Source organism: Carassius auratus, chromosome 36, assembly GCF_003368295.1.
Source record: "Carassius auratus strain Wakin chromosome 36, ASM336829v1, whole genome shotgun sequence".
Classification (NCBI taxonomy): domain Eukaryota; kingdom Metazoa; phylum Chordata; class Actinopteri; order Cypriniformes; family Cyprinidae; genus Carassius; species Carassius auratus.
In genome coordinates this window covers 2,775,480-2,789,144 of record NC_039278.1, presented here as the reverse complement: position 1 = coordinate 2,789,144, position 13,665 = coordinate 2,775,480, and the positions used below count along the sequence as shown (strand labels likewise).

Here is a 13,665-nt window from a genome sequence, read left to right as displayed (position 1 = left end):
ATATATATAAATAAATAAATAAATATATATATATATATATATATATATATATATATATATATATATATATATATATATATGAAAATGATTAGTTTTGACATAATTTACAAGACTTAAATTACAAAAAGTGTGACAATTAAATAATGTGTACTTAAGATACATTCAGTGCAATCTATAAAGGTAGCATGGCAAATGGGATGTGTTTCATTCGTCAGGTAAAAACATCCCCAGCTGTAGCGACACCCAAGCATTTACTCTATTGTACCTACGTACATGTCATATTCTCAAAAGGATGTCACACATAATAGTGAGTCTGAAAGTGGTGTGTGTATGTGTGTGAATGTCAGGTGTGTGTGTTCTGCTCGTACCCTCGCAGGACTGCTGTCCGCTCCTCAGGCTGTATCCCGCGGTGCACATGCAGGAGCGGCTGGAGGCAGATGTGGGCAGACACAGCTGAGAGCAGTCACCATTGTTGTTACTGCACATGTTTGAACCTGATGATACAACACACACAGTTTAGCCCAGCAAACTCAAGTTTACCTAAGGGACAAATTTCAGTAGAAAAGCTCAGCACAAACCACCCACAATCCAGTTTAACCGGAGGTCATCTGCACTGGCTCTGTAAACTGATGTGCTGTAAGTATTTAAATGAAGGAACAGTTCACCCAAAAATGAAAATGTGCTGAGAATGTACTCACCCTCAAGCCATTCAAGAACTAGAGATACAATTTACATAGCATCACTTCCAGTGGATGCTCTGCAGTGAATGGGTGCCGTCAGAATGAAAGTCCAAACAGCTGATAAAAACATCACAATAATCCACAAGATATCCACACTACTCCAGTCCATCAGTTCACATCTTCAAGAGCCAGATCTGCTCGTTTGTAAGAAAACGAACCCAGCATTATAGCATTGTTACGACATTGTTTTGAGCTAAAATATTAGTCCAGAATCCATAATAACGCTTGCTCCAGTGAAAAAGTCACCTGGTTTGAATCGGGAGAGAAATCTGCAGGGATCAAGCTGTTAACTGATGGACTGAAGTTGCTTTTATCATCTGTTTGGACTCTCAGTCTGACGGCACCCATTCACTGCAGAGCATCCATTGGTGAGCCAGTCATGCAATGATACATTTCTTGAACTCTGTCCAGATGAAGAAACAAACTCATCTACATCTTAGATGGCTTGTGTGTGAGTACATGTTCAGCAAATTTTCATTTTTGTGTGAACTATTGCGTTAAACTAAGTCAAGGTCACTCTTTTTATCAATGCTAATGAGGCTCATTGTAGGCACAATGAACTATCTTGAAAATTGCAATTTGTTCTCAGCACAGATTTTTCTGGCTGTCATCTGAACAGTTCCTTATACACTGCATGTAGTTGATTCTTGAACCTGTCTGCACGGTCTCATTGTAGATCTTCATGTGCATCATGGGAGACGTGCTGTTTCTCAAGACCTTCCAGTCTCCTCCATCACTCTTGTCACAGGTGCCGATCTCATCCGTGCCCTGATCCGCCCACCACAGCTTATCACCTGCACAACAGCAGTCATAACATTAGTATTTAACAAAAAGACCGCCAATGAAACGACCAGTGCTATATTTACCCATGATAGCCAGCGCAGAGGCTTTGTTGAGTTTGCCTTTGACCGCGTCTAACACCTCCAGCCCTGACCCGTCCAGCTTACAGCGGTTAATGGTGCTGTTTCCTGAGCTGATCCAGTACAGCTGCTCCGTGTCGTAGTCTATGGACAGACCTGCAGCACACACACGGCTCAGCGGCTCAAAAGGATGCAGTTGTGCTTTATAATTCTCAACGGATTCTCAACTGCATGACATTTTATATTTACATACATTAAATGTATTCATTTAACAATAATGAAAAAACAACAATAATAAATGTCAGCTGTCACTCACCCACTGGTCCTTTCTGATTGGTGAAGATCACGGTACGGTTCGTGCCGTCAGTGTTGGCCATGCTGATGTTATTTCCATCAGTCCAGTACAGCTTTCTGGACATGAAACAGTTAACAAAACAAGAATGTTAAGCAGGTTACATCCCATTATCAAACATTTGACTCAATTAACCAATCACAATATGGCCTTGTGCGATTATTCCATCATGATGTGATTATTTGAGCAGCATGTGCTGGGTGCATCAAAGTAAATGTGCTGCAGTTGAGTTTCTTCTGCAAACGAGTGAACGATTCATTCTGAATGGAGCAGTTAAGTTCTTGCTCATTTTCACCGTGCACATAGAGCTCTGACACAGACAACATGACAGAAATGTTGAGTGATTTCTGAGATACCACATAAATACTCCTTCAAATCACAATCATGAATTATAAAATGGTTATTGGGAATATGCCATTAATGATTATTAAAAACAAGAGTTATTATAGTTAACTAAAACGAAATCCTTAAAAACGTGACTTAAAAACATAAAATATTAAATAATAATAATAATAATAATAATAATAATAATAATAATAATAATAAAATAAATAATACATATTATTATAAAACTATAAAATTAAGGTGACAAATATACAAAGTCAAATCTATTTCAAGATATTCCCAAAAACTATAATATCATATTATAGAGTATTTTATTTCATTGCATGCTTCATTTCCACTAGCATGGTAGACGATAATAAAGAACGATGATACAAAAGCAGTTTGGGCCCTTTTTCTAATCTTCATGCTCATTTTTCACATCAGGTGTGACATCAGGTGTGAGTCAGATCAGTGTCTGATATGGACTACACATAAAAACTCATTGAAATGTTGTCTCTTTGATGCATATCAGATACATATTTTTCTCTTTTTCATGCAATCAAAAGGAAACTTAAATTAAGCCTGTAATTCCAATAAAACAAGAGTGCATGCGGCTGCATCCTTTTGGCATCTTTTAGGAAGTGGGATGTGTTCTTGTGTTAGTGTTCTGGGGTAAATTTCACTAGTGTTTGTGGCACGTGTTGACTCACCCCAGTATGGGATGCAGCACGAGGCAGTGGGGTTTGTCCAGGCCCTGAATAACAGCGTTCTTGAAGGAGCCGTCCAGTCTGGCGACGTTGATCTGTTTCTTATTGCCATCATAGCTGGTCCAGAAGAGATTACGTGACACCCAGTCCACCGCCAGACCATGTGCGTTGGGAATATCTGATCACACGCAAGACACACCAAATAACCATTTCCAGATATTAATTCTTGGATAAGAAAAAATAAATCTAAACATTGAGTGCATTTCCACAGGGATAAACATCTGGATAAACAGAAAGACGGATGGTAAAGTGTGAGTCATCGTTTCATCGTATTACCCACATGTCTGTAATTTGGTTTTGAGGGCTCTGCTAATTTAACTTAAACAGCATTTCTAAAAACACACTCGACTGTAAACAGGACAACAGTTCTGCTCTGTAAACAATGACTGAGATTCTCATTCGAGTCAGCTTTAAACAACCACATCCTGATATTATACAGCCTTTCGTGAACTCCCAAGATAATCATTTGATTCAACTCAATGGGACGGCTCATCAAAAAATGTGTTTACCCACATGTCAAAAGTTTAGGAAAAAAATAAGAAAGAAAGAACGTCATCCAGATTACAACCATTAGAAATAACCACACTAACCATAGAAATTGTGTCTCAGTTGAATGAACTGGCTACAATAAATATGAAGCCGATCATTATTTTAATCTCACATCATAACTGGTCATTATTACATTTATTTTGTGATAATCAATGGTTTCTTATGCTCAGCAAGGCTGGATTTATTTAATCAAAAACATAGTAAAACGTGAAATATTATTACAATTTAAAACAGCATTTTTATGTAATTTGTCCTTTGTCCTTCAGAAATCATACTAATATGCTGATTTGCTGCTCAAGACACGTTTCTGATTATTATCAATGTCAAAAACAGTTGTGCTGCCCAATATTTTTGTGGACACTGAGACACATTTCAGGATTCACAGATGAACAGAAAGTTGAAAAGAACTGCATTTATTTGAAACAGAAATCCTTTATGACATCCTATATGTATTTACTGTCACTTTTGATCCATTTAATGCACGCTTGATGGATAAAACGATTTATTTCTCTGAAGTCCGTCTGAATGAAGGTCATACCTGCAGACACCACCGTCTCTATTCCTGTGCCGTTGATGAAGGCCCTCTTGATGGTCTGAGTCCGAACATCTGACCAATAGATGCGCTGCTCCAGAGCGTCGTAATCTACAACCGTGACGTTGTCGATGTCGGGGACGGTGAAGGAGATGATGTAGTTGTAGTACGGATTATAGATGTCCACTCCTCTTATCTCAATCTGACGGGCGTACAGCAGGAACTGACGCGACTCTGGAAGAGACACAGAGACACAGAGACACCCGTCATGACTGGAGCCAGAGACAGTGGATATGAAGATCCAGTAACTACTAATGTCAAACTAAACATCTGAAATTTGGTGGAAATAAATGTATTAATTATAAGAAATGCTGATTGATTTGTGTCTGGAAAGCCTGATTTCTCTGTGTATTTAAGCTGATTTTATTGGTGTTCTTCTTTATTTATTCATTTATTTTTTTGGTCAGGGTTGCCTGGAGGGTCTTGTTTTGCCCTTCGTGTTCATGTTTGTGTTTCCCAGTCAGGATTATCTGTGTTTTTGGATGTTGTTATTAAAGTTGTGTAGACGAGCCTTGCTCAATTCTTCTGCACATAGATTTCTATTGTAAGAGCATTACTGTATTGTATCTATAAATTGTTTTTACAAATTAAGAAACAAATCTATTTTCTGTGGTAATCTATAGTAGGTATGGCTACAAAGAAGCCATAAAGAAATCCAGTTGACAGTAGTTTCATTGTTATTATTCTGCATTTTTTTAGCATTATTTTTAAAGTAGCTTTTATTTCTATAATTTCAGTTCTCACTTTCTAGTTGTTTTGTTACATGGTTTTGTGTTTATTATTATTTTTTAATATTTCTATTTAGCTTTTATAATAGCTCATATTTATTTGATTTCAGTTTGAGTAATGAATTTCAGGGTTTTTTTCTATTTTTAATTAGTTTTCATCTACTTTCTACATTCTACATCTACATTCTATTTTATTTCATTCTGTCAATGAACGAAAACTTTTTTATTAGTTTTAGTTTTATTTGAGATTATCACTGCTAGGTATAAAGCAACAAATATGTCTGCAGATGTAAACCTGCATGCAGCACAGATTCTGTCAGGTTGTGAATCAGTCAGGATGAGCTCTGGATCAGGAGATCAGGAGATGAGGAGATGTGCTCTGGTTCATACCGTAGCAGGTGTGGTTGTCCTCGCTTAGTCTCATGAGGTGCGGGCAGGCACAGGAGAACGTCTGGTTATAGTTGATCAAGCACAGGTGAGAACATGGACCCAAACCACCGTTAGCAGCACAGGGGTTCGGTGCTGGAGAAACAGAGAGAGAGAGAGATGAGAGGTGGTGATACTTGTGATATTCTGTCTCAATCACATTCAAATTTATTGCTGCCACCAAGAAACTGTAGCAGCTGAGACAGCAATACAAATGAAATTGCCAAAGTTTGGCTGTTTTGATATTACGAGCATTGTACTTATTTGAATGATTCATGATCTATATCTACTCTGTTTGATAAGGACAGGAAGTATGGTGAAAAAGTAAGAATGATTAATCCAATGGTTATGAGTTTACAACACAACTGCTCCTGTCAGACATGAACAACAGAAGTCTGCCTCTATAAGATGAAGTCAGTGAGCTAAACCATCATGACAAGTGTGTTCACGCACTGCTTTATTAAGCGTCAAACACCATCAACACGTGTGTCCATCAAGCAGACTGGCTGCTCCCTCAAAACAATCACTAGAGACTACAGCGTCACATGTGTGCACTGTGATGAGCTCGGTCTCCAAAGATCTCAACAAGTTGAGAGAAATGACACTAATGATGGAAAGTATCAGTAAATAGCTCAGTAAAAATGCACAATTTTACCCAGTATGTATATTTAATGTATTGTTTTTAGTTTAAATGATTGTGCTGTTAGCTTAGCAACCTGCTAACGCCAAACTTCCCAAACCAGTCAAGCTCAAACCCAAATTCAGTGGTCAACTCAATCATGCAGTCACCTGTCAACAGAAGTTTAGACGTCATGCTTTCAACTCAGAGCAAACCATGGATGGATCTGATCACAACGAACAGTGATGCTATCTATCATGATGTGCTTCCAACGCTATATATTATTGAAGCTTTGTGTAGACAAACAGCACTGTGTTTTTCACATGAAAAACCACGTTTGGAATCCATTAGAAGCATTTTGAATCAGTTATCCGAGGTGGTACGGTACATTGACTTAGATATACTTTGATATATCCCACTGTTTTCATTTCAATAGCCATTAGTCATATCAGAGTAACATTGAAATAAAGTTTGGAGAATACCTTGCGGTTGTCTAGATGGGTGGTACACCTGCAGGTCGAAAGGTTGTGTGTTTGTTCTCTGAACCACAGTGACGTTGTTTCCTGTCCACTTGTTGGCCTTGGCCAGTGTGTTTGTGCGCCAGTCTGTCCAGTAAACCTCTCCTCCATACATCGTCACAGCAAACGGGTGCGAGAGATACTCGTGTCCTCTGAGCACCTCGATCAGTCCCGACCCGTCATACTTAGCTGAATAGATCGCATCAGACCTGAGACACGAGACATAAATAAACCATTTCTAGGGTCATTCGTTTCTAATATGAATCAAAAAAGGAAAGTGAAGTGACATTCAGCCAGGTATGGTGACCCATACTCAGAATTCATGCTCTGCATTTAAACCTTCCAAGGTGCACACACACACAGCAGAGAACACACACACAGCAGTGGGCATCATTTATGCTGCGGCACCCGGGGAACAGTTGGGGTTTAGTGCCTTGCTTACTTGGCATCTAAGTCATGGTATTGCCGGCCCAAGGCTCAAACCCTCAACTTTAGGATTAGGAGCCAAACTCTCTAACCACTAGGCCACGACTTCCTTCAGGTCAGGGCAAGTCCAATCCTGCTACTGGAGTTAAGCTTTAGCCCAATTTAAACACACCTTAGCCAGCCAAATAAGGTCTTAAGGATCTTTAGAAACTAAACTCCAAAGTGGCCCTCCAGGAGCAGGACTGGACACCCCAGGGTCAGGGCACTGCTTGACCAGAAGCTGCTCCTACATGGGTAAAACATATCCCATTGTATGAGCTGAGTCTTCAAACATCACCTGGCATCGATCCACAGAATGCGGCGCTCCAGATAGTCCACAGTCAGTCCGTTGGGCCATCCTCCGCTGCCCGTCTCCTTATGGATGGTGCGCCTGCCATGTCCACTCATGGACGCAGCCTCTATCCTGGGCATGCTGGCGTCCCAGTCCGTCCAGAATAGGATTCTACAGAGTCAGAGCACAGATGAGGGCTTTTATAACGCTGCTGTCAATAGTGATTTTTTTCCCAGCATTCTTTATAGCACTTCTATTATTTTACTGTTTGGAAAAAGGCAGCATCAAGATTCTTCAGAATTTTTTTTGTATTTGGAACAACATAAGGGTGAATAAATGAGTTTCATTTTACATTTTCATTTTTGGGTGAATTATTCCTTTTGAGGGCACTTGAAACTTTAAATAAAAATAACAGTAATAATCATTTAAAATGACCACACAGTGAGATATATAATGAATATTACAATTATTATTAATATTATATTGATATTATTAATGTTTGTTTATTACTTTCTTTTTCAACATGAAATAAAGTTAAATATAAATATTAGATGAAAAACTAAATTGAAATGAAAGATGTTGCTTTAGTAACCAGTTAAAGTTTAATTTAACTCCTAAAATTACTAAGCTAAACAGAAATATATCAAAAATATATTAAAATATCAATTAAAGAGCACATTTCAAATGTACTAAAACCTAAACTAAATGTAAAAATAAATCAGATGTAATTCAAAATATAAATTAATACTACAATAATACTGTGAGAAGAAGGGCAGAGCCGCTCCAAAACAAAGTGCTCTTGAGCTTCATGAAGGAGCTCCAGAAGGAAAGTGAGGACCAGGTCTGGGAGACGCCAGCTGATGCTTGTTTGTTTACTTTGAGTTTGCTATTAAAATGTTGTTTTATGTTGAGTCTCCGTTTACAAAGCAAGCTACACTAAAGGGGCTCAACACAAGTTTAGACTAGTAATGATGGACTGCTTACCCCTCTCTGGGGTCCAGGGCGATGGCCCGTGGATGCTCCACATCTCCAGCTAGTAGAGTGGTGCGCATGGTCCCGTCCAGTTTGGCCACTTCGATCTGATCTAGGTTGCTCTCCACCCAGTAGATGTTTCCGGCGATCCAGTCTACAGCCAGACCCTCGGGAGTAGCTAATCCATACTGGATCACCACGTCAAAACTGGTCAGCGCTGCTGTGTGAAACCAAAATAAGGGAACGACGGAGAAACACATGTATGGGAACATACATACCTAACTATTTCATATATTTAATTATATATATATATATATTTTTTTTTTTTTTTTTTTTTTTTTAGAACCTGTATATGATATGTAAGATAACGTACCACCATTTTCTGACAGCTTCCCACGGTATATTTTGTCCTCAACAACATCAGTCCAGTAGAGCGAGCTCTCGTTGAGGTGGAAGTCGAGTGCGATGGTGTTCCTCAGGCCTGGCACCAACACGCTGAAGTCTCCTTTGTGAAGGTCAATCCGCCGGATCTCATGACGGTTGGAGAAGATGATGAAGGGTTTAAAAGGATCTGGAAAAACAAAGAACTCACTGAAAGAGCGCCACTAAAGTACTCACTAAAGTAAGGTACTCAACTGAGCAAATGCTCTTACATTTTCCAACATCATCTGGTCTGTAATATATTAAACGTCTGTAAAATGATGTGAGACTGGCAATCACATGTGAGAATGACATTTCGAAAAAAAAAAAAAAAAAATTCTGAAAGTCAAGTGAGATACGTCCAGCAATCCATAATTCATCATTTGATTGGTTGCTTTAAATCTTCAACCCCACCTCTTTCTTCTGCCATTTACATTCTTTCATTTAAAAATCACAATAATGCTGCTAAACAGTTCCCCGTCATTTTCCTTTTCATTCATCCTGTCACACACCCACTCTTAAAATAAAACCTCACTTTTCAATCTTTGAAGGAAAACAAAATCATCTCCAGCTGCAATGATTTTATAGAATATAGAAGACCACTTCCCATGTGCGGGTGAAAGTGTTCCTCCAGTGCACATAAATGTTCATTTTCTGCCCAACACTGTGAGCCTCAACCGTTTTCATACCTATACTCTGGGTTTTTTTCACCAGATTTTACAGATTTCTTCTTTCTGTTTGTGGAAATATTTTGGTATATACTGTTAAACCCTTTTCATTCAAAAAATATAAACAAATATATATTTTTTTATTGTTTGGATTACGCAGTTTTAACATAAACTAATAAACTAACTGTGATGCACATCTGTCAGTAATATATGAATGAAACTGGGATAATACAATACATGCATTTGTTTAAATTGAAATCAAAATGTAATTCTGACAAATATGCATCGCATTAAGTTAATTCGTTTATATATAAAAAAAATTTATTATATGAATGAAATGTATTCCTGAATGTTTTAACGAGCGTATGTAGCTTAGTAGGCTTTAGAAGAGCTGATCTCACCTGTGCTCCTGCAGCTCTCCATGTCAGGTTCGAGGGCCCAGCCCTCATAGCAGGAACACTTCACATTGAACTTGTCCTGTTCACAGCGCTGGCTGCACTTCAGGTGTTTGGCACAGAAGCCCTGGATCTGACACGTCTTGTTGTCAGTTCCCAGTTCCATTCCCAGTGGGCACGAGCACAGAATGCCCTCCCCCGGAGCCACTGTACAGTTATGACTGCAGCCACCATTGTCCAGAGAACACAGATCTAAACAATGCAGTTAGGCAGTGAAAACAAGGGAAGGTTACACGATAACTCAATATGGGATTTTTTCAGCACCCATTCACTGCAGAGGATCCATTGCTGAGCAATGCTACATTTCTCCAAATCTGAAGAAACAAACTCATTTACATTTTGGATGGCCTGAGGGTAAGGACATTTTCAGAAAATATTATTTGAAAATTTACATAAATTGTAACTTTTACTGGATGTTTGTGTAGCCGTGAGTGCAGCTTTTTAAAACACCAATACCATTATCAGGCAACACTAATTATGTACTTCACCTGGTATAATGGTATCGGTGTGAGTATTTCCATCCACGACCTGTTAGTGTGAGTTTCAGTCTGCATCATCATCTCATGTAACAGTGATGAAACTTACCACAGAGTTTCTCATCGGAGCCATCAGGACAGTCGTCTTTGCCATTACACAGTTTCTCGGCGGACAGGCAAATGCTGGTGTCATTGGCACACACGTGATGGGAGAGTTTACACACCAGCGCCTCACAGTTATCTTCATCAGAGTTATCTTCACAATCACTGTCACCATCACACACCCAAGCCTTACTGATACACCGCGCTACACCGCAAACACACACACAAATATGATTGTTAACTGACAAAAGTAACTACAAACATGATGCTTAAAGACCCTCTTTTCTTCATACATAATAAAGTAAATAATAGTTTTTACTTGAAAATAATAATATTTCACAGTAAAAGTTACTGTTACCTAACCTTTTCATTCAAATACTAGATTCTTATTCCAAAAACTGTTTATATAAAAATGTTTTTTGTTTAAAAATTTAAACACATAGTAGACAATCTTACCTCTATATATTAAATATTGATATTAAATGGTTTATGGTTATATTATATTATGGTTTAATTATATTATACTGACTTGTTATTGAGTCATTTTGCATTTTATTCTGAAAACACTACCAAGACTGTGATGATTATGACCCATTCATTCATAACTCAGTCTACTCATGGATCACTGAATCTCAAAATAAGACCATTAAACTGAGAACATATAATGTATATTTTCTGCATCATTACCAGAGTCCTTGCATCCAAACTTTACTGCTGGATCACACATGTGTGTTACACCCTCGCAGTTCTTCTCATCACTCAGATCCATGCAGTCAGTGTCTCCATCACACCGCCAGCGGAGGGGAATGCACAACCCATCCACACGACACTGGAACTCATCTGTGTGACAGCCACCGGGAGGACGGGTTGCTGTGGACAGGAAAAATATCATAAATATCAATCAAAAATATCAATACAATGATAGTATGGTTATATCCAAACAACTACAAAACAACTACTAAGATAGGGTAGCTTATACTGGAGAGGAGAAGTGTTTAAATCATATAAAAAACCATGGGTGTACCTCAGGGTTCAGTGCTTGGCCCTCTCCTCTTATCAAAAGACACCACATCACATGTACCAATTCAGGCAAACAGATTTTTTTCTAGTAGAGCTACACCAACAGCAATCGGCTCTAATTTGAATGGCATTTCCATTTCCAACTTTGTGAAGACAACATTATGAATGCATCAACAAGAAGTGAGCTAGGAACTTTGGGGTAATATTTCATAATCACGGTATGAAACAGATTTGAGCTTAACAAAGTCTGGATCCTTATTAATAAAATTTCCTATTATTTCACTGTTGTTTAAATGTGTTACATCATATTTTAGCCTTTCCCTTTCTTTTATTTATATATATTGTACAACTAATGTTTCTCTCTCCATAGGATGCATTACTCACATTGTGATATTCTTCATTTGTAAGTAATTTTGAATAAAAGTATCTGCCAAGTTAAAAAAGGTAAACACTGTGGATTCTCTGAAGGCAAATAAAACTGTTATTGTGGTGGTTGTGTGAGGTGGTATTTTTTTGTATTAATCCAATTTTAAATTCATTGTGACCCTGTAATGTGCCTCATATCTAACTCTAGTTCTAACAGAGCTAAGTGGCAAAGACGTTTATTTCCATGAGAGAGAGAGAGAGAGAGGTCTATACTTTAGTAAATATAGCTGTGGTGTGAACGCAAGTAGCCCTCTTTAACTAACATGTGATTTGTAATTGCAGAAACTTCACACCATGACTTACAAAAAGCAGAACAATAACAAAGTCTGACTGAGTTGTATGTTGAGATAAGGCAGTTTCACAAATCTGGGCCAGGAGCACCCATAACTCTGCACATTTGAGATGTTTTGTATATGGATGCCTCTCCAATGAAATAAGAATGAATAAGGTTCTTATACTATAAAACTGTTCTTTCAGCATATGTTCTTCCCTTATGAAAAATGGCATATTGATTACCATTTATATAACTACAGTTTTACAGCAAATAAATAGGTAAACTGTGGTTAATGGAGAAAATCATGGTTAATTTATGGTTTCCATGTTTTGTTTTATTTGACAAACAAACAAATAAATAAATAAATAAATAAATAGTACTACTAATAATAATTCCCCATGAATGTCTTTTTAGACAAATGAGTCACAGTTATTCTTCAGGTCTAACTCAAGATGTGCTGTGGTACATGTGGTACTTTTTAAGTAATGACTTCTTTAAAGTCATGCTCCTATAAAGGCCAGTGTTAACCATTGATCAGGTAACTTATAGATGAGTTGTGTTTATCTAATGCTTTAACTAATGTACCCTTCAGTCAGTTAAATCTGTTGCTCTTTCAGAGTCATCGTTGGTCTCTCTCTGTATATGTATTTTGAGCCTGGAGTTACTTTATGGGAGATGACTTTTTCTAAACAGCGTGTAAAGTGTAGCTTTCACTTCCTGGCAACTGAAACAAAAGCAGGTGCTGCTAAGACATCCAAGGTTTCTTAGAAAGCAGCACAAGTTTGCTGTCTAGTTAGGCATGGAGTGGAACAAGGCATTCATGTCATGAACTCACCCTGGTTAGTGCAGTTGGCGTGGGTCTCGTCGCTGTAGTCCCCACAGTCGTTGTCTCCGTCGCAGGTCCAGTAGTCGGGTATACAGCGACCGCTGTTACATTTAAACTGAGCGCTGGAGCATGAATGACTGCAGCCGGCTTCATCACTGTTATCACCACAGTCATTGTCTGCAAGAGGTTCAATTCCCAAATATATGCTATCATCCTCCAAAATATAATGCATAAAATAAGCCATGTTTTAAAGTACACCATCAGTCAAAGTTTTAACACTCTTCACAGGGGTTATGTTTCTCATGACCATAATAAACTTGTTGATATAAAAGCATTTCCTTAAATTTAGTTTTTCAGACGATATGGCATCTCAGGATGCACCTCACAAGGTAAGATAATGAAAATTTTTTTTAGAGATGGAATCTAGTCAAAAAATTTTTTTTAATTATTTTAAATTAAAAAAAAAAGAATTGTCATCACATACTGTAGTTCCCATATTGAAATTTGTGTTGTTTCACTGTTTCAATTACATTTAATATACTTTATTAAAGTAAATATACTTTATAATAGCAAAGATAAGAAAAGGTGAGTCCAAACTTTAAACTAACTCTAAAAAGTCATAGGCAACATTTAATACTTTACTAATATAAAATATCAGCCATGCTGGTAATGTTTTTTTCTGAGATAAACTTGGCCAACATGGAACATGTCCATGCGAGCTATAGGCTATGATTTAATACAATACATTTATAATACGAATACACAAATAATTCAAATATAGGCTGAAATATGAG

At 37.8% G+C, this 13,665-nt stretch overlaps 1 protein-coding gene across 7 annotated transcripts in view; it reads right to left on the bottom strand.

The window, feature by feature from the left end:
- Positions 1 to 13,665, bottom strand: part of LOC113054967 (low-density lipoprotein receptor-related protein 1-like) — a 181,190-nt gene that overhangs the window by 101,269 nt on the left and 66,256 nt on the right. For 4 of the 7 annotated variants that reach the window (XM_026220797.1, XM_026220799.1, XM_026220801.1 and 1 more), the window contains 15 exons: positions 12,881 to 13,048; positions 11,013 to 11,195; positions 10,333 to 10,530; positions 9,694 to 9,939; positions 8,578 to 8,775; positions 8,217 to 8,421; positions 7,239 to 7,403; positions 6,440 to 6,684; positions 5,303 to 5,434; positions 4,131 to 4,358; positions 2,987 to 3,161; positions 1,917 to 2,011; positions 1,607 to 1,756; positions 1,394 to 1,534; positions 369 to 494 (listed from right to left, as the gene is read on the bottom strand). In XM_026220797.1, coding sequence (XP_026076582.1) covers positions 369 to 494; positions 1,394 to 1,534; positions 1,607 to 1,756; positions 1,917 to 2,011; positions 2,987 to 3,161; positions 4,131 to 4,358; positions 5,303 to 5,434; positions 6,440 to 6,684; positions 7,239 to 7,403; positions 8,217 to 8,421; positions 8,578 to 8,775; positions 9,694 to 9,939; positions 10,333 to 10,530; positions 11,013 to 11,195; positions 12,881 to 13,048 — 2,655 coding nt within the window. Of the gene's footprint in view, positions 1 to 368; positions 495 to 1,393; positions 1,535 to 1,606; positions 1,757 to 1,916; positions 2,012 to 2,986; positions 3,162 to 4,130; positions 4,359 to 5,302; positions 5,435 to 6,439; positions 6,685 to 7,238; positions 7,404 to 8,216; positions 8,425 to 8,577; positions 8,776 to 9,693; positions 9,940 to 10,332; positions 10,531 to 11,012; positions 11,196 to 12,880; positions 13,049 to 13,665 lie in introns of all 7 variants that reach the window. The other 3 variants (XM_026220795.1, XM_026220798.1, XM_026220800.1) reach the window with 1 other exon arrangement.